Genomic DNA, 25,783 nt, shown 5'->3' with positions numbered 1-25,783 from the left:
GGACTTTTAGAGAAAAATGTTGTTACTCTCCTTTATTGAAAATGTTGGTTTAGGCCGGCGCCGTGGCTCACTAGGCTAATCCTCCGCCTAGCGGCGCCGGCACACCGGGTTCTAGTCCCGGTTGGGGCGCCGGATTCTGTCCCGGTTGCCCCTCTTCCAGGCCAGCCCTCTGCTGTGGCCAGGGAGTGCAGTGGAGGATGGCCCAGGTGCTTGGGCCCTGCACCCCATGGGAGACCAGGAAAAGCACCTGGCTCCTGGCTCCTGCCATCGGATCAGCGCGGTGCCCCGGCCGCAGCGCGCCGACCGCGGCGGCCATTGGAGGGTGAACCAACGGCAAAAGGAAGACCTTTCTCTCTGTCTCTCTCTCACTGTCCACTCTGCCTGTCAAAAATAAAAAAATAAATAAATAAAATAAAAAAAAAAAAAAGAAAATGTTGGTTTAAACATTAGTAGACTGTCGTCCATTGTAAAACAAGTGCCTTTTCTATCTGAAAATGTTACAGGTTTTTAAGTCAAAGTAGAAAATTTCTTGATTTTACTTTCACTTTTAAAATGGATCTGTAAATCAGCCTTAAAGAGCCACAGTGTAAAGAAATTCTTACTTGCTGCCTCTTTAAAATACCGTCATACTATTTTGAGTTCACATGATAGCAGTATTGAAGATCAGGTGGACTTGGTGAGCTCTGTGTCACACCAGAACTTGTTCTGCCTCCGCCATGGGCTGCGTGACCAGCCCCATTCCTCTCTCAACTTTCTGTCTACAGAAGAGAAACTCAACTAGCAAAAATCTCAAAGCAAAGTCCTCACTTTTATCATTGGGAAAAAAAGACAACACTTTCAATAAAAGACAAACTTTCCAATACCGATTTGTGTATTCATTATCAGTTAACATTCTGAAATCACAAGTGGTAGATAACTGGTGAGCTGAATTCATTAGAAAAAACAAACCAAGTTGTCAAGACTACTAGTTATTACTATAGAAATTCTTCCAAAGTCGATATATAGTTTTGAAAGTTCTATAACATTAAAATTTAAGAGACAATCTAAATTTTTCTGAAAGTGAAAATCAGTTTTCCTTTCATATTTTCTTAGCAACTACAGACTTCGATTATGTTAGCCAAAGGGCAGCGACTGCTTTATCGAGCAGTGTAGCCACTTCTTGCAAATATGAAATCATAATACACTTGTATACCTACTTAGACATTAAACATCTTAAAGGAGGTCAGAAGGCAGTCTCCTTAAATGATTCCTTTTGCATTTTAATTGTCTCATGGAGGATTTCCACTTCTAATAAAATTTTTCTTTATTTTATGAAAATTAACATAACTCACTGTGAAAAATTAAAAAGATTTGGAAGTATAGAAAATGGAAGTTCCCTGCTTTCTTCCTGGTGACTTGCTTTCCCACGTAGCACATAAGACCACCATCATTTTTGCTGGCTGCCTAGGAAGCCTGTGTGAAGGAATGTTAATACACTCAGGTGTTCCCCAGTAAGGACTGTTTCCTACTGTGTGCTGAGCTGCAAGTGCAATGAGTGTCCATCTATTCCTTGCTCACCTCTCTGTTATTCTCTGTAAGTTTCTAAGAGTAAAGGGAAATATACATTTTAAATTTTCTAAGATTCATTTATTTATTTGAAAGAGTTGAGGGGGAGGGAGAGGTCTTCCATCCACTGGTTCACTCCCCAAATGGCCACAACCACCAGCGGTGAACCAGGCCAAAGCCAGGTTTAGGAGCTTCATCTGGGTCTCTCACATGGATGCAGGGGCCCAAGCACTTGGGCCATCTTCTGCTTTTCCCAGACATTAGCAGAAGTGGAGCAGCCAAGACTTGAACCAGTCACAGGCAGCAGCTTTAGCTGCACCACAATGCCAGCCCCAGTACATTTTAAATACTGATACTGCTAACTTCAACCAACTTCTTGACAAGCAAACAAAAATAAGATCATTTTTAAATCATTGAGGTATGACAAATGCTGTACTGGAAGAAAATTTGTATGTACCATGCAAATATCGTTTTGTCTGAAATTTTAATAGATTCCTCTCTGAGTGCTGTGTAAATTGCACAGAAACTTAAGACTATATTCTAGAAAATAAATCTTTAGTATAATGGTCAAGAAATTTAGGGAGTAAAAATATATGAAGAATACACTGTGGCCGGCGCCGCGGCTCACTAGGCTAATCCTCCACCTAGCGGTGCCGGCACACTGGGTTCTAGTCCCGGTTGGGGCGCCAGATTCTTTCCCGGTTGCCCCTCTTCCAGGCCAGCTCTCTGCTGTGGCCCGGGAGTACAGTGGAGGATGGCCCAAGTGCTTGGGCCCTGCACCCTATGGGAGACCAAGATAAGTACCTGGCTCCTGCCTTCGGATCAGCGCGGTGCGCCGGCCACAGCACTCCAGCCGTGGCGGCCATTGGAGGGTGAACCAAAGGCAAAGGAAGACCTTTCTCTCTGTCTCTCTCTCTCACTATCCACTCTGCCTGTAAAAAAAAAAAAAAAAAAAAAAAAAAAAAAACACTGTCAATCCAAAAAGTGCTAAGACCACTTTAAGATGCCTGCTTGAGTTTGCAAAGTTGATTTTTCTTAAAGTAATACCTATTTTTGTTCTAGGAGCTGGAACAGTACAAAAAGAGTTCTTCCAAGTCTTGGAAACAAATTGATCTTGAGTCCTGAATCTAACTCAGCTGTTGTGTATCTACTTATTTCTCTTTTCCCAAACACAAGTAAGATTCTTTTGTTACCTATTGTGACAAAAATGTGAATAAAGCTGTGATACCTAATTTTTTTAAAGGAAAAGCCAAATTTCTTGTATTAATGCATCTTCCTGGATATTTGAAGTCTTTTAAAAGGGGGGAAATGTATAAGTATATATAGTTTTTTAAAAAACATAAAAAAAACTTTCACAGCCCACCTGCAACATGTTTGAGAGGAGTATACTCAGCTTTGCATGTATGATTTATGTTTTAAGAAATATGAATGCAAGAGTATTTGGTCTCAGCTTTAAATATGGGTTGAGCATGCATGTTGGATGTATTTCTTCTGCAAGTGTAAGGTGTGCTCAGCTGTAGCTGGTAGGAAACCGGCTCTGGGCTCACCAGTGTCATGATTTTACTGTTAACATTGAGACAAAAGAAGCACCTGAAGTTGTTATTTAAATGAACATTCCTGGCACCCCACACCCAAAGATTCTTAACCAATTGTTTGTTAAGAACTCCCACACACAGTGAGAATGATACATGCATTTTAAATGTCACTTTTTGAAACACAGGCACATTTAAGGAGGTAGCCCATCAGTAAGCAGGCTGGAACTTGATGAGTTGGGGTAAGCGGGAGCATTTTCAAGGTGGGATAACCTATGAGAAGCCCTCCAGTTCTGCAAATTTATGCACCTGCTAGACAAGTTCCGTTCTAAGTACCATCATTAACCTGGCCATTCATTTATTCGCTGGTCTCCATTTCCATGTATCAAATGTTTACTCAAGTATACCACACACCCAGCTTCCCAAAAAGCATATTTACGAACCTCAAGAATACCAAAACTGGTGGGCAGTGTCTGAGAGACTAGAGAGCTCTCTGATGGCTGCAGTGAAATAGGACTTCATACACTGTTTGCATATGGTTTGGACACTCCAGAGAAGAGAATTGGCATGTTTCCAAGGAACCTTGGACTCCAGAACAGACAGATGCCTGTCTGAGCACTGTGGAGAAAGAGCTTCCTTTAAAGTCATAGTGAACTTCGCGATCTCAGAAGCATCACTGATTTGCTGGGAAGAGCGAGCCTATTCCACAATATAACAGGAATTTTCAGTTTATAATTTGATTTTCTTACACATCACTGTCCATTTTCATTTAAGACACCAACTGTCACATGTTGAAAGCTATAGTGTTTTCCTAAGGTGCTATCACTAACATTTAATAGCTTGAAGTCACGTGCAATGTCAATTTTCCAATGTTTGAGCTAGAATGAAATTCATCTGCATATGAATAGAAAACGTTTCTACTTACATTGTACACCCATATCTTTAGTAAGTTGAAATCAGTGATTTCAAAAGAGGTTCCTGTGGGACTCTCTTTGAACTACTTTAATAGATTATCCTCCCCAGGATTGTCTATAACTGATGTGACATATATAATCTGTAAGGCATTATGTAACTATTATACCATAATCATCAGTGTCAAAGACCTTTTATAAAAATTGACAGTGCTATTCTGGTAATTTACCAATGTCTCCAGATCCTTAAATAGTGTTCTATGAAATAGAATTTTACTGTGGCTTCCTTAATGAAATGATCTTTCCTACTATCATGTGAGACATTTCAAGTGCTATAATTTATTATTCTTTACAACATAGGTCACAGTTACTGAACAAGTTCATATGCTGGCTTCTAGAGTCTCGTCAAAGTTACCATGGTAACCTTGAGACAGTTTCATTTCAGAGTTGAACTTGAGTTACACGAAGATTAATCAGAAAGATAATCAGTCATTTGGTGGAGAACCCATTTTTAATAACATATATATATATCATTTGAGCCCTGGAAATATGTAATATAGGTGTCTGTACTTGTATTTGTCAGGATTCTTCTCTTCACAAGTTCAAGAATGTGAATTCCTAGTGGGTAATCCTACTCTTCCTAGTGTAAATGTTGTGTCAGTTGAGAATTTTTTCTAAATGGACTTGAAATAACAGCTGCTCTAAAACCTTAAAGAAGTCATTTCTCAATGCATACATCTTGTCTAGTAATGTTTGTTTTTAATTTCATAAGTAAACTAATTGAAAGTGAAGAATAACAAACTAACCTTTAAAGGCATCACCAGAGGTTTGTTCACCACTCAGCCCATTCCTACAGTTTTTACTTCAACCTTCCATAAAATCACTGGGCGCTCAGTATCAGGGCTGTTCCTCATCAAACCTCTGTTCAAAAACTCCATGCAATCAGGTAACTTGGGGCCCTCCTGTGACTGTGTGCATGTGAAAAAATGGGTTTTAAATAATAACAAAAGCATTCTTACCCACTTCTGCATGATGCTTTGCTTCAGTTAAACTCACAACTCTTCATCTGTTACTTCTAGTCAGAATCATTGAAACCTGCTGCTGCTTTTATCGTCTATCAAATATAAGCCTAAGTTGCTAACCTGACCTATTTTTCTATGTCTAGAACAAGGAAAGAAAACAGGCACACTAATCTTCTGTAGATTTATCAATTATTATTACTTATATTCTTGGACCAGCTCACTCATAATTTCCAAATGGCACATGTCCTTGCAGGTTGAGACAGCAAGGGACTATGAACCATTTCCATTGCATTCAAGGCCTATGTGGATCCAAGAGGCATAAATGGAGTCTTTTTTTTTTTTAAGATTTATTTACTTATTTGAAAGGCAGAGTTACAGAGAGGAAGAGGTAGAGGTAGAGGTAGAGAGAGAGAGAGAGAGACAGAGGTCTCCCATCCATTGATTCACTACCCAAATGGCTGCAATGGCCAGAGATGGGCTGATCCGAAGCCAGCAGCCTGGAACCTCCTCTTGATCTCCCACATGGATGCAGGTGCCCAAAGACTTGGGCCTTCTTCCTCTGCTTTCCCAGGCACATTAGCAGGGAGCTGGATTGGAAGTGGAGCAGCTGGGACTCAAACCGGTGCCCATATGGGATGCCAACACTGCAGGCAGCAGCTTTACCTGCTACGCACAGTGCCAGCTTCACAAATGGAGTCTTAATGGTTAAAAGACTTAAAATATCCCATCAGGAAGGAAATACTTGGCGTCTTATTCCAGACATTCAAGGCAGTCACGCACATCTAGCAGCTTCAGTTCCATCTTCCCAGGATTATTCGATACTATCTGCTAATGATGTAATCCCTTATTTTAAAAACGACTATTCCTAGGATGACGAGAACTGGGATAAATGCATACAAAACCAAAAAGTTTTTTGTGAATCTGGTTGTTGCTCCAGGACAGGTTTTCTCAATGAATTGAATTCCTTGAGTGAAGGTACACATTGGATGAGCCATCATAGAACCATTTGGGCCACCTGTCAAGGAAAATATTGACAATGCCAGTTATGGGGAATCATGGGTAATTTGATGAAGTATTTCCCAAATGCTAACTCAGTGACAAGAACCTTTGTTCATGAAAGACACATGACAGTTTAAAGTGCCCAGAATTCACAATTAGATGAAGAGTGAGAATTCTGGGCCTTGGCTTAATTTGAAGATGGAGATGGGTGTGTTTGTATTTTGGGTATAAATTTATTATCATATTCCTGACTGCAAAAAAAAAATCATTATTCCTTAGCATTAAATATCCTAAAGTTACTGACATGATCACCAAAAAATATTTAAATCATTAAATTCTACCATGTTTTTTAGTTGTTTCCAGAATGGCTCTGGGATCTCCAATGGCCATGAGGACCTTGTCATGTGGATTAGGTACCCTTTTATGGGATTGGGGAATAGACTTTTGCCAAAAATGATTTTCTTAGCTGTATACTATGCATATTTGAGGGGACAAGAAGCCTCTTGTCTGCATTCAGTAGATATAGGGACCCTGTCCATATTCCAGAATATACTAGAGTTTACCTCAGCATACAAAAGTCCTGTCACTTTCTGATAATATCAAAGTGGTCATAAGCTATTGACTTTTGTCAGAAGAATAATTTGTTCACTGCTTATTTTATTTTAAAAATCAGAGAAAATGTTGGACTTTATTTCAAAACAAAGTTTTACATTGATTTATTATAAAATACAGCTTGCATTTCAAAAATATATTTCCCTCAGGAAATTGATTCCTCAGAGTAATTCATAAAAATAATATTCCAAAACAAAATACTCACCACAAGTGAAATTCAATCCATAGAATTCATTGACTACAAGAATCTCACAGCAATATTTTTGGAATGTAAAATAACTGAAGATTTTAAAGGGAATGGGCATTTCTTCTATGTTTCTTAAGAAAAAGAAAAAAAATTAAATTCAGTAGGTTCTGGTAAGTTTTACCAAATGAAAAGAAAGGCAATCCCTTTATCACACTTTCTAACATGAATATAATTTTCCATCTCTTATAAAAGTTATGGTCACCCCAAAAAACTTCAAATAATACCAAAAAATAAAGAAATACCATTGCCTAGAAATAACTGTCATTAAAATTCTGGTATATGTATATGCTTAGGAACCTTTACAGAACTAAACTCTTCATTCATGCCCTTCACTAATCTACTATGTTCCCCTTTCAAACATGTTTCAAACAACCTGCCAAGTCAGTAAGCAGAGCAGTTCAGCATTTTTCACCACTGCTTGGTAGTCCGTTGTAGCAGAGACCTGAATGTACCAGTCCCCTCATGATTTATTGGTATGTAATTATTTTGGTAAGCACTAGCGATGTAAACACACACCTACCACATATTGCATTAGAGGCGAGGATGTTTGTGATGAAACGGATTGGAAGGAGCTAGCGTACAAAGTGAAAACATTAAATGACAGTGAGAGTAAAAGAGGAGGCAGGGAGAGAGCAAGTGGACAGTCCCAGTGAGACGAAACGCCCTCTTCTCCATCCATGGCAGGAGAAACTTCACGCTGACCCTGTGGCCTTCTGGATCTGCTGTACGGTTCTAGCAATCAAAAACCTGTATTAAATCCTTTCTGTTTGTATGGCAGAGGTGACTGAGGAATTCCAAGAAAAGTATTCTTTCTCTAAAGAACTCACAGTGTAGTTGGAGACATAAAATATACATTATTAAGACTGTAAAAACACATAGTAGTGAGCTACTTATACCAGGAAAATATTAAAACCAGTATCATGTGTCCATAACATTCTTACATTCAGCGCATATTTATGGTTTCACCTATTCCCAAGTGACTCCCAAACTCCACGACTTCCAGTTAATGGAAACTTTCTAAGGCACCAAGTGAATTAACCACACTGAGAAGCTGCTGTTTGAAAAGGGTAAATGGGAGTTGGGAAGGAATTAGAGGAAGAGGGAGGATATTCCAAGAATGCAGAAATGGCATGCACACAGGCATGGCACGGGTTGCTAATGGAGCTGAATGGACCAGAACAGCTGGAGCATAGGATTTGAAGTGGGAGCAGTGGGAAGTGAGTTTGGAACAACAGTTGGAAACAGGGCCTCGAAGTGAGTTGATGTTGAATGACCACAAATAAATTTATGTTGCAGCCACTGTACAAAGAAAGTTAATGGGGGCAGGGGGGCACATTGTGGCATAGTGCCACCTGCAGTGCCAGCATCCCATATGGGTGCCGGCTTGAGTCCTGGCTGCTCCACTTCTGATCCATCTCTCTGCCATGGCCTGGGAAAGCAGTAGAAGATGCCCAGGTCCTTGGGCCCTCTGCACCCATGTGGGAGACCCTGAAGAAGCTCCTGACTCCTAGCTTCGGATTGGCACAGCTCCAGCCTTTGTGGCCAACTGGGGAGTGAACCAGCGGATGGAAGACCTTTCTCTCTCTCTCTCTCTGCCTCTCCTTCCCTCTCTGTGTAACTCTGCTTTTCAAATAAACAAATAAGTCTTTAAAAAAAAAAACAGAGAGAGAAAGAGAAAGAAAGTTAATGTGACACCAACCAGTAGGATGGACCAGAATAAGATTAAGAACAGCCAACAAAGGAAGCAACCAACAGCAAAAATTCAAGTCTGAGATGATGAAGGCCAGGACTAACATGATGGCCACAGAGGATGGCTGCCCAGCTGGCTGGAGCTAGCTCCCTGAGGCAGGATCTGTGCCTTCGTTTCTCCCTGTGTCACACAAGGCTAAACACAAAATGCTCCATGGACATTTTCGGATATTATGGGTATCAGAAAATATCAACACAATTTGGTGTCTGATCTAGTGGTAGGCAGTATAAGAGGAGAGTCATTCATTTATTCAGTTCAACATGTAATTTTTGCAAACTTAATTGGCTCAAGGCCATGAGCTGGCCACTGAGAAAGACTATCATGATAAGTGAGACAGCTGCTGCCCCCAAGAGGTTGACAGCCTATTAAGAGAAGTAGGAAGTGGCATGTGAGAAAGCAAAGGGGGCTTTCAGAGAGAGCCCCTGTAGCCACGGGAACAATAGGCAAACTGTGCAGGTGGCAGAGGGAGACGAATCCTCAGTAAAAAGCACACGAGAGCCAGGCTATGTCATAGAAACCCTTGGAGAAATTTCAAGAGGAGGAACTGTAGATCTAAATTCATTGACATGGGACTGTCCACATTCTGTTGTTAAAAGGGAAGAAAGGATGTACACTTTACATCTTATACAATAGCATTATCTCATTTTACTAAAAAATTTATAAAAGTCTAGCAAGATATACAACAAAATTGAACTCTGTTGTGATACTTCAAATAACTTTTGCCATATTCCTCATAACAGACAGTTCTATAGTATGTGCATTTGTTTCCCAAACAATTTGCATCATTTCACAAGCAGAAAGAACAGCAAAGCTATTTCCATTTGTGTTTAAAAGAAGAAGGATTCCATAATACAAATGCTGCCGGCAATTCAGCTTAGGAAAGATGATGAGTTGAGGGGAAACTATCAACATAATGATTAGGAAATTGGAGTGGCCTTCAAGGGTGGCATTTCAATTCAGAGATAGGAGTGGACTCCAAGTCAAACTTTGAGTTGTTAAAATTTTGCAAAGAACCCAAGAGTATTTGATGATGTTCACCACTGCCTCCCCTTTAAGAGTAATCCCTTTTTACTCCAAACCAAATATATGAAATAGTGCCACACTGACAGGAACATTATTCAAATAATAAAAAACAGGAGATACTACCCAAGGTTGGTTCTATACCGTGCCAGTTTGATTCTGTGTCCTTGAAAGTGGTTTGATTTGATTTCTATATCCTTGGGGGTGATATGATTTTCATAGATGCTAACAATTCACTAAAGTAACACAGACAAATACAGTGTAATGATGTCGCTGTAAGAATATCCTTCTTGAATGACCACAGTGTAGTTCACTTTGCTCTATAATCTCTCGCCTTTATAACGCTCAATAGAGTTTATACTGTGTCTTGGTGTTTTCTCATTTGTTCTCTGTGATCTTTTGAGGTCTGTGAGCCCAAGAAGACTACCTTCCTTTTACGAATGAGGAAAGCAATTTAGATAGAACAGTGACTTGCTGATGCTCATGTGGCAGCTAAGTGGTAGAGGAAGTTCCTGACTCCTAAATCAGCCCTCTCTAGGGAACACACATATCATGGGAGAGTCCTCATGGTGGTGGGACTTAAGCAAGATCAAGTCTGAACTTGGTTTTCTTACCTGAAAATGGACTGCTCTGAGAGCTAAGTAATTAAACATATAATCATGTTTGGTAGCTGCTCAGTAGTTTTCTTGTTTGTCATCTGATTATGTTTCTAATGAATTAATTTATTTGAAAGGCAGAAAGAAAAAAGAGAGAGGGAGACAGATGTTCCATCTGCTGTTTCACTCCCCAAATGCCCACAACAGCCAGGGCTGAGCCAGACCAAAACTAGGAGCCTGGAACCCGTCTGGACTTTCTTGTATGGGTAGCAGGGACCTCAGAACTCGAGCCATCACCTGCTGGTTCCCAAAGTGTGCATTAGCAAGAAGCTGGAATCCAAAGTGGAACTAGGACTTGAACCCAGGCACTCCAACATGGGATGCAGGCATCCCAAGCAGTGTCTTATCTGCTGCACCAAATGCCCACTCCTCCACAAACTATTGGAAGCGCTCGGTGTGTGTGTGCGTGTGTGTGTGTGTGTGTGTGTGTGTATTCAGTTACAAAATGATGTTTGTCCATTATAGAAACTGTATGAAGTATGGGAAAAGAAAGAAAAAATTAAAATATCACCCAAAGAGAATTACTGTCAATATTTAGTGTATTTCCTTTAAGCCCTGTGACTTTCTTGATGAGTCTTTTATCTTGCAGGCTCCTTTTTATCTGACTAGTCTTAATTCCTAAAAATAACTTAAAATTGGGAACTGGAATAGAGACTCAATAGTGCCAGTTCAGAGAGGAACTAAAAACAGGGATGCTATTTAACCTGCAATATGGACTGTGAGTTTTTCTGCAACACCCAGAATGCCTTTCCTCCTCTTGCTATAATGGCTTATAATAGATGAATCTTATCAATAATATGCTTACCTTGTCATTCTCAGATTCCCAATCAAAAGACAGTTTATTGAACAAATGGTGAACAGTTCAAAGTCTGGGGCAATAATAATTAGCAAGCAGTGTACTTATGCCAGACTCTGAGGTGAAATCTTTAACCACTACCACTTCGCTCTCTGCAGTTCCTCGTAAATGGTCATTGTCACGTGACGTTAGTAATAAATCAGAGCATTATATCTTACCTGAGAAATCCAGATCCAACCAGCACCCCGGCAATGCACAGCAGAGCCACCACGCTGTTCACTATGTTTGGGTTTTGGATGAAGCCAAGTAGCACAAGAGTTAGAAATTCACCAATTAGATGGGGGGCCAAGAGAGCAGCAGAGAAATATCCGAATCTGGCAACCTCCGGGTATAAGCCCAGAGTCCTAGAAAAACATAAGGTCTTTAGTTTTTTCTCCAAGAGTTACCACTAAGCAAAGCACTGTGCTTGCCTTCTATGAATAACTCCGCAGTGGTGGTGGTGGTGGTGGTAGGGGCGGTGTGCAGGGCAAGCCCAGCTCCCCTTCATCAGGCCTTGTCTGAAAGAGCCAGCATTCGAAACCTAGGCCCATGGTTCTTTCCGTTGGCACCAACTCAGTGGGAGCCACCTTCTCCCTTTTACAGCTCCTGCAGCTCTCATGGGAAACAGGGAATTACACAGACAACGGCCCTAACTGCCAGCAGGAAGTCGAGTGGCTGGTCTCCAGGCTGCCTGCGTGACCACATGCTGCCTGGCAAGCACCACTCCTGCCTGATGCTAGGGGCTCACCCAACCTGCTGCCCAGCCCGCCTCCCCCAAACCTATCCCTGCGTGATGTGGGGTCACTGCTGGCATGAAAACCCCTCACAGCTTTTGTTGTTGTTATTCCCAAAGTAGTCCTAAAAGTGCTTTTAGTTTTCCCCATATTTTTTAAATCCAAACTCCCTCTCCCGCTCTCGACCTCCATGAGATTAGCCCTCTGCAGGCCTCTCCTCCTTTCCATTATTATCTTCATGACCAACTCCTTCCAGAGATCTGCCTTTTGTCTCCTTGCAAACAAACGACCCTATCTCCATGCGCTTTTCTCTTACATTGCTTTCACCAGATTCCTTTTCCCTGGTAGTAGCAGGTCTTAAACGACGCCCATTAGACGATGTGGTCCTTACTGCATTTGTAGAGGGAGGAAAAGAAGTCGGCGTGTTTGGCACCCACTCCTCCCTACCATGCTTCAAGGCTGTTCACCTTTCCTCGTGTACAAATCATGTGTTCTCATATTATCAATTTCCATCCCCATGGTAGTCTGTGGACTTTCAAAACACTCTGGATCATCTAGATAAGGGTCATTCTTTCTGCTCCTCTTGCTATCGTTTCCCTAGTCTTTAACCTTCTTGATGAGCCATCATCATCTATGTCTCCTAATTATCTAATCTCCTCCATCTACCTAATCTTGATCACTTGCCACCATGTCTCACACTCCCACGCAAAACTATTCCACTTGCAAGGTTTCAGGTTCTGAAAACAAGCTCTCTGGTCATGGTCTCCTGTCTCCCATTTCCCCAGTGCCCTCCTACTTCAGATCCTCACCCCCACTTCTGGAAACTCCACTCTCTCATGGAAGCAGTCGAGGGTGTGTTGAATACCACACACCGTTGTACTGATTGAATCCGCTCTGCCAATTTGCTTCACCTGGCCTCTGGGCCCCTAAAGTGTCCTCATTGCATCTTGGGTTCTAATGGCACATCCCACCTTGGCTGATAGAACCTCTATTTTAAATCACCAACCTCAGTCTCTCATGTGCTCAGCACATAAACTCACCTCCCATTCCATGAATTTCTGTCATCCTAGTCTGTTCTCTGTCCCCATCCTCTCCCTGCCCTGCACCCTCCCCCCACTCCCCTATCTCTGCCATGCGTGACCCTCTCTATTTGCATCGATGAACCCAGGTTGTTCTGATTCTACCTACCTGTACTTTGGTCTGCTCTGAAACCTTGATCTGTGGCTTTCCCAATGCTGGCTGTATTTTCATCTGTTCTCAATCCGATGTTTTTAGAACAACCATTCTTGAGCCTGATAACCATCTAAGCAACTTCTCCCTCCTCATCCTACCCTGTATCAACAAGCCCCTCCCCCACCTCGCTCCTTTTCCCCTCATAAACCTGACTTGTACCGCCACCACTCCACCGAAGCTCTTTTGTGAACAGTGACAATGACCTCCTTATCTTGGCCTCACCTCCTTAAACCTCTGCCATGTCAAATGGTTTACCACACCTCCTCAAAACTCTGATGCTGCCCAGTCCTGTTCCTCCTCCTGCCTCGCTGGCCACCCTTTGCTTCCTTCATTGGCGTGCTGTCCTCTTCCTGCTCTCAGTGTCCCTGGTGTAGGTGTTACCCTCAGCCTGCTTCCTCCCTCTTCCTCCACTCTCCCTGCAGCATCTATTCCCAGATCTGTTACTCTTACCCTTCCTTTTCTTATCACACAAACCTCAGACGGACAGCTCCAGTTGCTTGTCCTTTAGCATCCCTGATGCTGTGTATTCCAAACAAAACCCACTCTCTTTCCTGGAAAGCTTGTAAGGATGCTGCCACCCTCCCGTTCCCTGAGGTTGAAGACTCAGACATCATGGGCGACTTCTTTGCTCCAGTAAATCCATTCAGTTTGAGTCCACTTGACTCTGTTTGTCAGCATCTCAGGACAATTTCCCCTCTCTGTTGCCACTACTACTCTCTTCATTGAGGGTCTTCTGCCTTCCAGTATTCTGTTGCAAAGGCCCCTCACTGAACCATCTGACTTCTGTGTCCTAACTCCAGTCTGCTGCCAAAGGGATGCCAGACTCACCACTCAGAACTCAACACAGAGGAGCCGTTCCATGGCTTAGAACCGTCTCCTGTGCCCCATTATCAAATACGTGTGGGCCTGTGGACCGGGCAGTCAGTGCCTCCCTTACCAAGCCCCAGTTTCCAGTCTTGATGTCTACTGTTCCTGCCAATCCTTCATTCCCCATGGTGCAGATGAACCTTTCCTCTGGGAAGGGCTTACCTTTCTGCTTCTGAACCTGCACCCTTGCTCCTCCTTTACTGGCAATGCCTTTGCTCCCTTTGCGGTTCATTGAGATGTTGCTCATGTCCCAGGTTCTCCTCCAAAGACCCCCAAGAGTTCCTTTCCCCCAGAACCCCTCTCTTCACCCAGCCAAATGTTCTGCCGGTCTGGTCTTCCTTGGAATTACTCACATCAAGGACGTGAGATGGGAAACACTCCTCTGTGCCTTAGTTTCCCCACTTACCAACGAGGATACCAGTAGTAGCATTTTCTGGAATGGTTCCAAGCATTGCATGAATTAACTCATTTAAAGCCTTTGGTGCCCGCTATAAAGCAAGTGCTCACTGTGTGTTAGCGCCAACTCCTATTCCATCTCTCAGCACAGCATCTGTGCTTCTTATAATAGCAATCTGATGCTTTTTGCAAGAAAAGTCATCTGGAAATCTGTTTATGTCTGCAATCATGATCTGAAATACCTTAAAGCTGGATGTCATTCTGAACGTGAACATGCACTGATGTGGAAAGGTTTTGCACCATGTGCCATAGTGGGATCCAAGATGCTAGCCATACTCCAGCACCTGAATATTACTGCCACAGAGTGTTCATGCCAGACAAGAACCGAGAACCTGAGGTCAGGTCCAGTCAGGTGTTGCCACTGAGTTCAGGCCAGATGGCCTGCTAACAGAGTTACAAATACACTCCGGGCTATCCAAGCTTGAGGATAGCACTTGGAGTGAAGTCTTCTTGAAACAACCTGTAGCACAAACTGCGCCTGGCACTTAGTAGGCATTCAACAGAGATTTCTATCATTTCTTAAAGTATTTGCTACACGACTAATAGCTGTGCTGCCTCTGGAAATGATTCTGCATTTCATTTATTTATTTATAAGGCAGAGTAACAGACAGGTGAGACAGAGTAAGAGATCATCCATCATCTACTGGTTCACTCCCCAGATAGCCTCAATGGCCTGGGCTGAGCCAGGCCGAAGCCAGGAGCCTGGAATACATCTGGACCTCCCACACTGGCGACAGGGGCCTGAGTACTTGGGCACCTTCCACTGTCTTCCCAGGTGCATAGCAAGAAGCTGAATCAGAAGCAGAGGAGCTCAAGCCAGCACTCCCATATGGGATGCCAGTGCTACAGGTGGCAACTTGACCCACTGAACCATAATGCTGGCCCCATGATCCTGCATTTTCATGCCTGACTTATCAAAAACAGCAAAGACCTGATGTTTCCACTGACGTTGGTTTAAATTTGCAGTTTTCTCAAGTCCTACAGAACAAAATGGTTCTCATGGTCAGTCACAAATACTGTATTGTCTTCAAAATCAGTGCTTTACATATTGCAAGGTGCATGCAAATCACTCGGGGGATCTTGTTAAATGAAAAATATAGTTCTGCAGAATTCCACCCTCAGATGCCAATTCTGCGAATTCAAGGGCTGGACCTGAGATTCTGCAAGTGGAACAAGCCCCCAAAGTAACATGCACGCTGTAGTCCGTGGGCCACAATGAACAGTGAGGTTCTAAATGAACGAGGTCTTCAATTTTCACTTTACCTTGTTTTACTCAAAACTGGTCACATTTTTGAGTAGTTATTTGACTCAGTGGTGAAGACGCTGCTTGGGATGCCCCAATCCCATATTAGAATTAGAGTGCCTGGGTGTGAGACCCTACTTCGCTTCCAATCCACCTCCCTGCCAGTGTGCACCCTGAGAGGCAGCAGGCGCTGACTCAAGTACCTAGGTCCCTGCCACCCTCGTAGGAGGCCTGGATTGAGTTCCAAGCTCTTGGCTTCAGCCTGGCCCAACTCCAGCTGTTGTGGGCCTTTGGGGAGTGAGCCAGCTGACAGAAGATCTCTCTCTGTCAATGTCTCTCGTTCTTTTCTCCTCATTCTCCTCCTCTCCCTATTTCTCTGGTCTTCAAATAACTAATTATTTTTTTTTTAAAGGAGGGGAACCATTTTTAGAATTTGCTCTTGGCTCTTTCAGCCTGAACCAGATAGGCCTGGGGTTATATCACAGCTTAGAGATTTAGCATGCTCCTGAGTGTCAGAGAGTGAGGGAACTTCATGAGAGCCAGCAGGCAGGGTTGTGCTGTGCGGTCCTGGCCATTGCCCTCAGTTGGCAATCCACCCTCCTGCTGACATGAAACAAATGGCGTTGTCCCTGTCACTCTCCAAGGTAACACCTACTTCTAAAAGCTTGCACGAAGACTGTCAAACTTAATCTTGGAGCTCACACTAAGCCCTCATTTACCCTGTACTTAGATCCTTTAATTTACAATATTATTCATATTGGTGTCATGGGTCTTTCTCCTGGCTCTGGCTGGGAGCACCTACATGTGACTCCAGGTGATGAAGGACAGTGGGTCAAGAACTGCTCAGGTTCTCCCTCCAGATAGCAAGCAGAGAGTCCTTACACTAATGGAGCCAGAGGGTACTGGGTAACTTGCTGCAGTGTTTCTTAAGGGAAAGCCACTTTGATGAAGGAGGCTCCATCACCCTATGACAACACATCACGCAGATACTTGAACTCCACACGTGCTGGGATTCAGATCTTTACCAAGTTCTCAGAAATAAAAAGCACTGTTGATACGTTATCAGAAAACCCAACAGCATCAGGAATATTCTAGGGCTTCTGGTGCCCTCTGCCCCCGGTGATCTGTTCCTAAGCCCCCTCACCCATCCGACCGCGATATCCTAAGTCCCATCAGGAAGAAGCGCTGCTCCGCCCCGGCCTCCAGAGGCTTGGGGGCGCCACGCTCAGTCGCTAGTGGGCAATTCCTCAGCCCCTGCACCTGGGCCCTGCATGTGGCTGAGTGCCAACTACCTCAGAGCCCCGTGCTCTGGCCCAGGGTCTGCAGTGAATGTGGGACGTGACATTGCCTAGGCTTCCTTGCCTTGTTGGTTTGCTCTCAGGTCCCATGCAGCCTACAGTGGGATTAACATATTCATAATACACGGTCTGAAAATAGAATCTTGCATTGGACGCATGGATGGGCAAAATGCAGGTCCTCCAGGGCAGAGAACATGGTGTTGGCCACCCTGGAGCTCTCCCTCCACAGATCCCAGTGGTCCTCTGAGAGCCACAGGAGGCCTGGCCCTGGGAGAACTGCCTGTCCCACATGCCCCCTTACCAGTAGCTCACACTGCTGAAAACCAGGGTGGCGACGATGCTGAAGGGAAGCGCGTGCAACACATAGGCCAGGAGCATCTGCCACTTCTGGTACAGGCCGTCCTGACTCTCCTGGTCGCTGACAGCTCGCAGCACAGGAACTGGACACACAAGGCAGGTGGCAGAACACTGGTCAGCACAGAGCTGAGGGAGGGCGGGCTAGCCCTGGCTGAGCTTGAGGTCTCTCTGTCAGGGATGAATGGTGAAGACCAGCTGGGCAGCTCCCTTAGTCATGGAAGGAAGGGATCTCCCATCCATAGGACAGTAACTCCCCCACCCCCACCCAGAAGTCTACACCCTCCTTGAATTGCAATAGATACCATGCATTTCCTTCCCTCTAAATGAGAGGTTGTCGCCCATTCCAGAAAAGCACATGCAAAGGGGGCCCAAATGAGTGATTTGAGGCGCTTTGTTCCCTTTTAGTTCCGGCTCTGGGCGCCCCAGCAGCCTCCATTTTACCTGGCAGACCTGGGACGTAACAGCGCCCCGGTGCTGCCTCCAGGACTCGCTTTGCAGAAGTGTGGTTCTGCCCTTTTACCGAGTCTCATTTTGGGAATCCCTCTCACATCTATTTTCCTGAATAAACCGTGCTGCCAGGCAACCAGGTGTTGCTTCTGGGTTCCCACTGAGTTTGAAAATCAGATGCTGTCTGTCCTAAAATAGGCTCCAAGAAGAAACTAGTGATGCGAAGTTGGCAGGGTTACTCCCCGGGGCCAGCAGGAGCCGCCCAGGACCTGTTTTGAACGGACTCTTCCCTCACTCTCCGGCCAACACCTAGGCACTGCCTGTTTCCTGCAGGAATCTACTGGGGAGCTAGTTCACACTAAGGTGTCAGTAGCTGCCCTTCCCCAGCGGGAGCACCTGGAGAGGGCCAGGTTCAGCTCGGAAAAAGACCCTGATAATGGTGGACTCGCGCCACGGGAACGCTGGAGAAGGGAGAGGCTGCGGGGAGAGTGGCGCCCGCCGCGCCGCGTGCCGACACTTACACAGATTCAGGGCGTTGAGCATGCCTGTGTACGGTGTGGCGCCCACAAACTGGTACAGGAGGCCCACGCGGTCCTGGATCGCACCCTTGAGCACCTCGTTCTGGACCCGCAGAAGGTAGAAAATGACGAACAAACCCATGATCAGATTCTGAACAAGGCGCATCGTCACCGCCTGCTTATTCCTCAGTAAGTTTCTCGTCACTCTCCTGAAAGCAAACGGCCTTCCTGTAGTTCCTTTTCCCGTGTTACTGGTGAGCGTCTAAAGTCCCGACGCGGGGCCTTCTCGCCACTCCTGGCTCTTACCTCAAAAGAACGCCCAGCTTCGAGAGCGCTCCCAGACGATCTTTGGTTTTGAAAGGAATCATTGGTAACGTCTTCAAATGCTTGGTTTGTTTGATATTCTCCAAGGTTCTGTGATGAATCGCTGATTCCTTGTAGGCGCACTCAATCTGCTGGACTCTCCTGTAGGTCTCTATTTCCCTTTCCTTGCTTTGGGTGTCCACCGATGTCAAGTCCACTAAAATTTTTTCCCAAAAGATAGTGACCCAGGTGTTTTTTTTTTTTTTTAATTCAAAGATACGTACAGTGGATAGCAATGTCATCATGGATTCAGAAATACTTGCCATAAAAACCCCATGCCATCAGAATAAAACCTGTTGCTAATGCACACCTATAAACTGGAATGTCTTAAAGCTATCCAGTGGGGAGAATTCAGAACCCGTGTTAAAGCCCACCAGGGCTACTGTCATCCAGGCAGAACACTGGGAGGAGAAATTCTGCACCATGTGCACGGAGGGCAGTGTGCAAGGAAAACTTACTATAGAAGTCAAAAGGGTTTGAATGTTCTGGACACGGGTAACCACAGCTGTCGAAGAAATCCAGCATTTCCGTCGGCGTGCCGCAGAACACCAGCTCCCCGTAGGTCAGGATGGCGATTTTGTCAAAGAGCTGCTCAGACAACAGGCGGTGGTTAGCGTGTGATCCGGTTATCATGTCCTTCCGGGACACACACATCTCCCAGCAGTCAGCCCTTTGATGACCTTGGCCCTGCATCGGTTTTCTTAATGAATGCCCTGGAGGTCACTGTCCTTGTCAGCCTGGGTCACCCCTGCCAATCCTGCTGTCCCCGAGCTGAGCCCCAGCAGCACAGCTGGGGGGGAGAAGAGCTACCAACCACACCTGGGTTTCAGTCCCAGCCTCGCCAACAAGTGAGTGTCCTTGGGCAACCTAGGCTGTGTTTTGTTTGGGTGATGCTTCTATTTGAAATCTCAGATCATCATCTATAAAAAGCAAATAATAAATAACCCAAAGGATACTGGGAGGGTAAAATGAGATTTTTGGGGGGGAAGGAAATCTGTATATTTATTAGAAAAACACAGCCTTTGAAGCCAACGTGGCCATGACTGGCAATTCCAGCTTCTTAATAACTGTGTTCAGCTCTTTTCCTCTATCAAGTGGATAAACTAATTCTACCTCAAAAGATTGCATGCATTAAATGAAGCAGCAGATAAAAGTCTAAAAGGAATGGGCATTGTGGTGCAGCAGACTAAGCTCTCGCTAGGGACGCCTGGATCCCATAGCAGCTTCCTGAGAAGCAACAGGTGATGGCTCAAGCTCTTGGGTCCCTGCCACCCACATGGGAAACCTGGATGGAGTTCCTGACTCCTGGCTTCTGCCTAGTTAGTCCATCCCCAGTTGTTGCAGGCACTGGGGGAGTGATGCAGGGGATGGAAGATTCTCTCTCTCTCTCTCTCTCTCTCTCTCTGTTGCTCTGCCTTTCAAATAAAAATAAATACATACATTTTAACAAAAGAAAGTATGAGGGTACTTCAACAAATTCATGGAAAATGGAAGCTTATTTGATGTGAAAAAATTTTTGAAATCCATGCATAGTCTTTTCACAATACGCATGTTCCAGGGTTGGTACGTGGTCGGTGCTGTAGGAAGCGAGTCTCCACCCCTTGCCCTTCCTGAGTCAGGAGTGTTGGCACCGATGACTCTAGATTTCATCACACCCTGCACACTGTGATTCCCAGCTCCACACACCGTACACCCACCTCGAGGAGCTGAGCAGAACGAGAGACACCGCTTACCTGGAAGAGCTCGGAGCGGGGCTGGTGGATGGTGAGGATCACGATGCGGTCTCTGCGTGCCAGCTCGGCCAGGAGGACCACGATCTGATTGGCAGTCATGCAATCCAGGCCTGTGGTCGGCTCATCAAACAGCATGACCTCTGCCCACAAAGAAGGGGCAGGCTTCTCAGCCACTGCCCAGCCCAGGCTCTAGGCTTGGAACTCGGAATGTTACGCAGTTTCCTTACCAAGCCGCCATGCCGCACTCAAACGGTATGTGACAAGAAGTACCTGCCTGCCAACTGGCTTCCAGCCTGGGCCCAGGAGACACAGCTTCACCTGGGACGACCCGACTCAGCCACAGAGTCCAATCAAGTGGAGCTTAAACCTCAAGGGGGACTAGATCAGGCCTCTTACATGGGGTAGGGACTGCTGTGCTCTGTCCAGGGGCCCCTGGCAGGGAACAAGGGCAGGTGGGCACCCATTTATTTTGAAAGGGCTGAGAAAGAACCTGCTTAGAAAGGCACAAGCCTAGTTCATGTCGGTAGCACTTCCCAGTACTTAACAGGGTCCCTGTACTGCAAAGGAATCTCCCCTGTGAATCAGGTCTGAGGGGAGACAGGCATTTGGGTTCCTTAGAGGTTGTTACTGTAGCTTCCTTCTACCCCCGAAGTGACAGGAGCTCCTAGGAGCATCTCTGACTCTTGTAGGAGCACTGACTGTCTAGTGACCAAGCACCATTTGAAGAACTGGCAGGCTAGGGCTACCCAGGGCAGTGGACGTATCCAGGCACCATATATCCTCTTTCAGGTGCACGTATGAGGTGAGATTTCCCCAGGTCAAGGGAGCAACCAAACCAGGCAAGGGCCTCGCTCCCCACTGTGACAGCCCCTGACCCACCACACGCGCACTTGGGTGTGCCACTTTCCTGCTTTAATTCCTGCCGTGGCATAAGACCCTTCTAGGCAGACCAAAACTCATTGTGTTCCTCCGGCAGACACAGTGGTACTGCTCTAATAAGAAATAAGGATGGACACAGGGCAGGGCTCCCTATGCATCGAGGACACTCAGGGAGTGCAAAAACGCAATGCAGTGCTTCTGAGAGCTGTTTTGTAGGGGTGCACCTCCACTTATGATGGAGTTACACCCAGGTAAATCCACGGTAAGTCAAAAACAGTATGCACTGCAAATGCACAGAATCCACCTAAACTTGACAACACAGCACGCTCCAGGGCATTGTCTGCTTCCCCTCGGGGTGGTCGAGCTGACTGGGACCTGTGCTCCATGCTGCTGCCACTGCATCGAGAGAGAGAGTATCGCACACATCGCCAGGAAAAGATCCAGATTCCAAGTACAGCTTCTACTGAACGCCCCTCACTTTCCCACCAGCACAAAGTCCAGCAGTTTCAACCTGAGCCATCGTAAGTTGAGAACCGTATGTGGATGACGGCAACGAGTCAGGAAATGACTATGTGGTATTCCCCAAAACACCAAGTACCCAGGGATTCCAGCCTACACACGCTCCCCTTTCCATATGAGGACTGTGAAGAAACGGCCTCAGATGAATGTAGATGACAGAAGAGGCAGGAAGTAGCCGGCCTGGGTCCCACTTACTGGGGTCCTGGATAAGCTGGGCTGCGATGGACACCCGGCGCCGCTCGCCACTGGAGATGCCCCCGAAGCTGTAGCTGCCGATCAGTGTGTCGGCCACGTGGCTCAGGCTCAGCTCTGCCATGACCGCCTCCACCTGCAGGAGACGCAAAGCCCAGGAAGGATGGCCGTTGCTGCGGCTGGTATTTCAGCTCACGGCTGGGGTGGGCACGGGGGAGGTGGCCCACCTCCCTGGAGTGTACGGGTCACTTTCAGACTCACCACTCCCTGGGGAAATCAAGCCTCTTATAACCAAATCCAGGTTGGCTTAAAAATCACAACATATGGGGCTGGCGCTGTGACGTAGTGGACAAAGCCACTGTCATGGCGCCAGCATCCCATAAGGGCACCAGTTTGAGTCCTTGCTGCTCCACTTCCTATCAAGTTCCCTGCTAATGCGCACCTGTACCCACATGAGACCCAGAAGAAGCTCCAACCTCCTGGCTCCTGGCTTCAGATCAGCCCAGCTCCAACCACTGCTGCCAGCAGATGGAAGATATGCCTGTCGCTCTCTCTAACTTTGATTTTCGAACAAATAAATATTTTTTAAAATCACAACATATTACACGTGTCAGAGTTCAGTAAATAATATGAACTTTTTAAAAGTCCCCATGACAATGAAAACTGCTTATACTTGAGGCAAGTCTTTGTGGCAGCAGATAAGATGCCACTTGGGATGCCCATATCCCTGACCAGAGTGCCCAGATTCCGTTTTGGAGTAACTAGTTCAAGTCCCCACCATTCTGTGCTTCTCATCCAGCTCCCTGCTAATGTGCCTGCAAAGGCAGCAGAAGACAGCCCAAGTCCTTGGGTTCCTGCTACCCATGTGGGAGACCCAGATGATGTTTCTGGCTCCTGGCTTCATCCTGGCCTTGCCCTGGCTTGTTGTGGCCATTTGGAGAGTGAACCAGAGGACCTCTCTCTCCCTTTCCTCTCCCCTCTCTTTCAAATAAATAAGTCATGTTTACTTTTTTTTTTTTTTAACTTTTACAAATTGCTTATCTGCACTTCAGGGAATGCACTAGAAAACGATGGATGCTTCATTAACTCCTATTTTCTGATGCCACCATCAGTCCAGCCCACCTACAAAAAACCTCCAAAGGCATAGCTAAAATATAGCTTATTTTCATGAGTTTTAAAACTTGATTATAATAAATATTTTATATGTTTTAAGGAGTCCAATTTGATTTCAACTAAGCCCATTTTTCCCCTGTGTAACCCAAAAAAGCCTAGAGTCTCATGTGGTCCAATCTCAGCAGGATTTTGCATCAAAAGATTATAATCCAGCAGCCCAAAGTAATTAAAAGTAATTCCAATCTTTACTGGGATCTTTTTAAAGGACTTTAAAGGGAGCCCCAAATTATAGCCCCCAGCCACACTCCTGAAAATCCCCTGTCCCCAGCTGCCCTCACTCTACTTACCCTGCGGCTCCCCAAAGCCCTCCCCTTGCTCCTCCTCCTCTAACTCCCTGTAACAATCACAACTGAAGAGAAACATTTGTAGCGACTTTCTAATCAAGAAGCTTAGCTGCTTTCCTCCCTCTCCCCTCTTTCTCTCCTCAGTGTATCCCCTCACCCTGGAGCCATTCAAAATTCTGTGTATCCACGCCCGCCCTTTGCTGATTGCCCCTGTGTGCTTCCCGCCCTGGTGGAGATCCGACAGGAAGAGATGGAGAAGCAGCAGCGTGGCTTTGGGGCAATGAGTGCTGTTCTCATACACCCCTACGGAGACTCTGTGACCTTGACATTGAGAAAGGAAACAAAAGCACTGCACTAAGCAAGGGCAAGCTAGGTTGGAGTAGAAGAGAGAGTGATTTGTGGAATGAAATTCGGAGCAGACAGGGAGTAGGGTCAGGAGCACTGAGGAAGCTTTGATGAAGAAGGCACACATCTGAAATAGACAGGAAGGAATAATGAGAGACATAAACTAGTGCTGCCTGATTTGGAAAAAATAAAAATAAACAAAGAAGGGTCTCCTGTTGCCATCGGAGCAGAAGGAATTGAGCTCTGCTCCACAGGGCCAGGCTGATGCGCGAACCCACGGGGCAGTTCACTGAGCTTCCTCCTCTTCTCTCAAACCTCAGGGCAGACAGAGGAGACACTGATTTACTCTGCCCCGGGGGGTTTCCTGCCTGGAGGCCACCCCCATGTATTGCAGGTGGAATTCACAGAGCCTTTGAAGAGGCGGAGGGGAACAGCAGGTCCAATCTGTACGCCCTGTGCTTTCGCGTAATCTGATGGCATCCTCGCTGTAACCCAGGAGCGATGCCCCGTGGTTCCCTGGTCACAGAAGAGACAGCAGATTCTCAGAGAGCTACATAACTTGCCCGAGGACCTGCCGCCACCAAAGGGCAGAGCAGGACCGGCTGCGCTCGCTCAGGTGGCCCACAAGGCACAAGGCTTAGCCAACAACCTGCTCACAGCAGCCATGCTTGTGTTGAGGTGCCTTGGAAAACAGAAGCAGATCTGCCTAGGGTCTCCTCTGTTGCCCCGAGCGCTTCCTTCTCAGTAAGGACTCCATCAGGATTTTACTCCTCGGACTGCGTCCGATCAGAAAGACCCCTCCAGCAGGAACAGCCCTGTGCTTCCTGCCCCAGCTCTGCCACTCCCAGGTGTCCGATCTTAACCTCCTTGGGTGTCAGTGTCTTGGTCTGTGAGATAGAGAGAAGTCCTCCCTCACAGAGCTGATGACAGAATGAAAGGGAGATAGTGGGGTGCCAACAAGCCCTGCCTAGTGCCAGCCAGATAGGAGAGCTCAGAGTACAACCTGTGAAACAGCAAGAACCTTGCAACGCCTTCCGAGTGATCTAAGGTAACCCCGGGGGAGGACCCAAGGTCAGGCCCTGCTCCGTGAGCGTGAGGGTCCTTAGGGGCGCCAGACCCCTCCCAGGCTCCCCCACAGTCAGAGCTACACCTAGCATCGCCCAGCACTCTCAAGCGAAGAATGCTGTTTGCTCACCCAGGGCATCATAATAAGCAAGCGTGCGCCCTGGGGAGCTGGCCTGGCTCCTGTCATCCGTTCCCTGGCTGCTCCAGGCCTCCACAGCCCCAGCAGAAATGAAGCAGTGTTTCCAAGGGAGGTCCTGGTGGGATTACCTGCAGCTACTTCCAAACTGGGGACTTTTAAAGAAACACGCTGGAACTCCGAAAGAGCCGACAACTCAGTGGTTTCTCCCTTCATTAACTTAATCCAGTTTGGATTCAACGTGCCACAAAGCAAGTTGAGGAAGAAAAAAAACGGCCCAGCAAATAATCCTATCTGTTCCAACAGAGAGCTGGGAGAACCGGCCTGTCCCATAGAAATAATGCCAGCCGCACACATGTGTGCAAGATTTTCGTAGCCATATTTTGAAAAGTAAAAAGAAACAAGTGAAATTCATGGTAACAGCATCATTGCAAACCTGTAATCAATAAATTAAAAATTTCTTGAGCGATTTCACCTTTTACTTGTTGAGAGGAAGCACCTGAAATCAAGGATGTGTTTTTCCAAGATGTGGAGCATGCACATCCCAGAGCTCATAGGGCTGTGGGGCGGCGCAGGTGCAGCGAGTGCCAGGGGCAAGCGGGGATGGGTGGGGGTGGGGGGGCAACAGGCAGAGCAAAGTGGGGGCTGTCTCCATTGGGCTTGTCCCCAGCGCCGGCCCGAGGCCGCACCCACCTTCTTGTGCACGGCGTCGCGGGAGCCGCGGCTCACAGCCAGCAGCGCGGTGTAGTGCAGCGTCTCGCGCACGGTGAGGCTGCTCAGCAGGGTGTCGCTCTGCGGGAGAGGGGGCGGTC

At 46.2% G+C, this 25,783-nt stretch overlaps 3 protein-coding genes across 15 annotated transcripts in view; 2 read left to right on the top strand and 1 right to left on the bottom strand.

Moving 5' to 3' along the window:
* DYNC2LI1 (dynein cytoplasmic 2 light intermediate chain 1) overlaps positions 1 to 2,793 on the top strand; it is a 42,047-nt gene extending 39,254 nt beyond the window's left edge. For all 5 annotated transcript variants that reach the window (XM_002709901.6, XM_089326469.1, XM_089326471.1 and 2 more), the window contains one exon: positions 2,608 to 2,793. In XM_002709901.6, coding sequence (XP_002709947.5) covers positions 2,608 to 2,670 — 63 coding nt within the window. In that variant the 3' untranslated portion in view covers positions 2,671 to 2,793. The remainder of the gene's footprint in view (positions 1 to 2,607) is intronic.
* Positions 2,794 to 5,484: 2,691 nt separating this feature from the next.
* ABCG5 (ATP binding cassette subfamily G member 5) overlaps positions 5,485 to 25,783 on the bottom strand; it is a 22,953-nt gene continuing 2,654 nt past the window's right edge. For 2 of the 5 annotated variants that reach the window (XM_051842960.3, XM_089326462.1), the window contains 10 exons: positions 25,665 to 25,763; positions 21,972 to 22,104; positions 20,379 to 20,518; positions 19,104 to 19,233; positions 18,589 to 18,802; positions 18,286 to 18,491; positions 17,262 to 17,400; positions 11,309 to 11,494; positions 6,827 to 6,939; positions 5,485 to 6,025 (listed from right to left, as the gene is read on the bottom strand). In XM_051842960.3, coding sequence (XP_051698920.3) covers positions 5,832 to 6,025; positions 6,827 to 6,939; positions 11,309 to 11,494; positions 17,262 to 17,400; positions 18,286 to 18,491; positions 18,589 to 18,802; positions 19,104 to 19,233; positions 20,379 to 20,518; positions 21,972 to 22,104; positions 25,665 to 25,763 — 1,554 coding nt within the window. In that variant the 3' untranslated portion in view covers positions 5,485 to 5,831. Of the gene's footprint in view, positions 6,026 to 6,826; positions 6,940 to 11,308; positions 11,495 to 17,261; positions 17,401 to 18,285; positions 18,492 to 18,588; positions 18,803 to 19,103; positions 19,234 to 20,378; positions 20,519 to 21,971; positions 22,105 to 24,419; positions 24,910 to 24,965; positions 25,373 to 25,664; positions 25,764 to 25,783 lie in introns of those variants that run through there. The other 3 variants (XM_089326463.1, XM_089326464.1, XM_089326465.1) reach the window with 3 other exon arrangements.
* The window catches only part of ABCG8 (ATP binding cassette subfamily G member 8), a 22,800-nt gene continuing 22,618 nt past the window's right edge, over positions 25,602 to 25,783 (top strand). For 2 of the 5 annotated variants that reach the window (XM_089326468.1, XM_089326466.1), the window contains exon 1: positions 25,607 to 25,737. The gene's annotated coding sequence lies outside the window, so the exon portion shown is untranslated. Of the gene's footprint in view, positions 25,738 to 25,783 lie in introns of all 5 variants that reach the window. The other 3 variants (XM_070069191.2, XM_017340803.4, XM_089326467.1) reach the window with 3 other exon arrangements.

This window comes from Oryctolagus cuniculus, chromosome 2 (genome assembly GCF_051225735.1).
Source record: "Oryctolagus cuniculus isolate XC-2025 breed Fujian yellow rabbit chromosome 2, ASM5122573v1, whole genome shotgun sequence".
In the NCBI taxonomy this organism is placed as follows: Eukaryota; Metazoa; Chordata; class Mammalia; order Lagomorpha; family Leporidae; genus Oryctolagus; species Oryctolagus cuniculus.
This window is presented reverse-complemented; position numbering and strand designations above follow the sequence as displayed.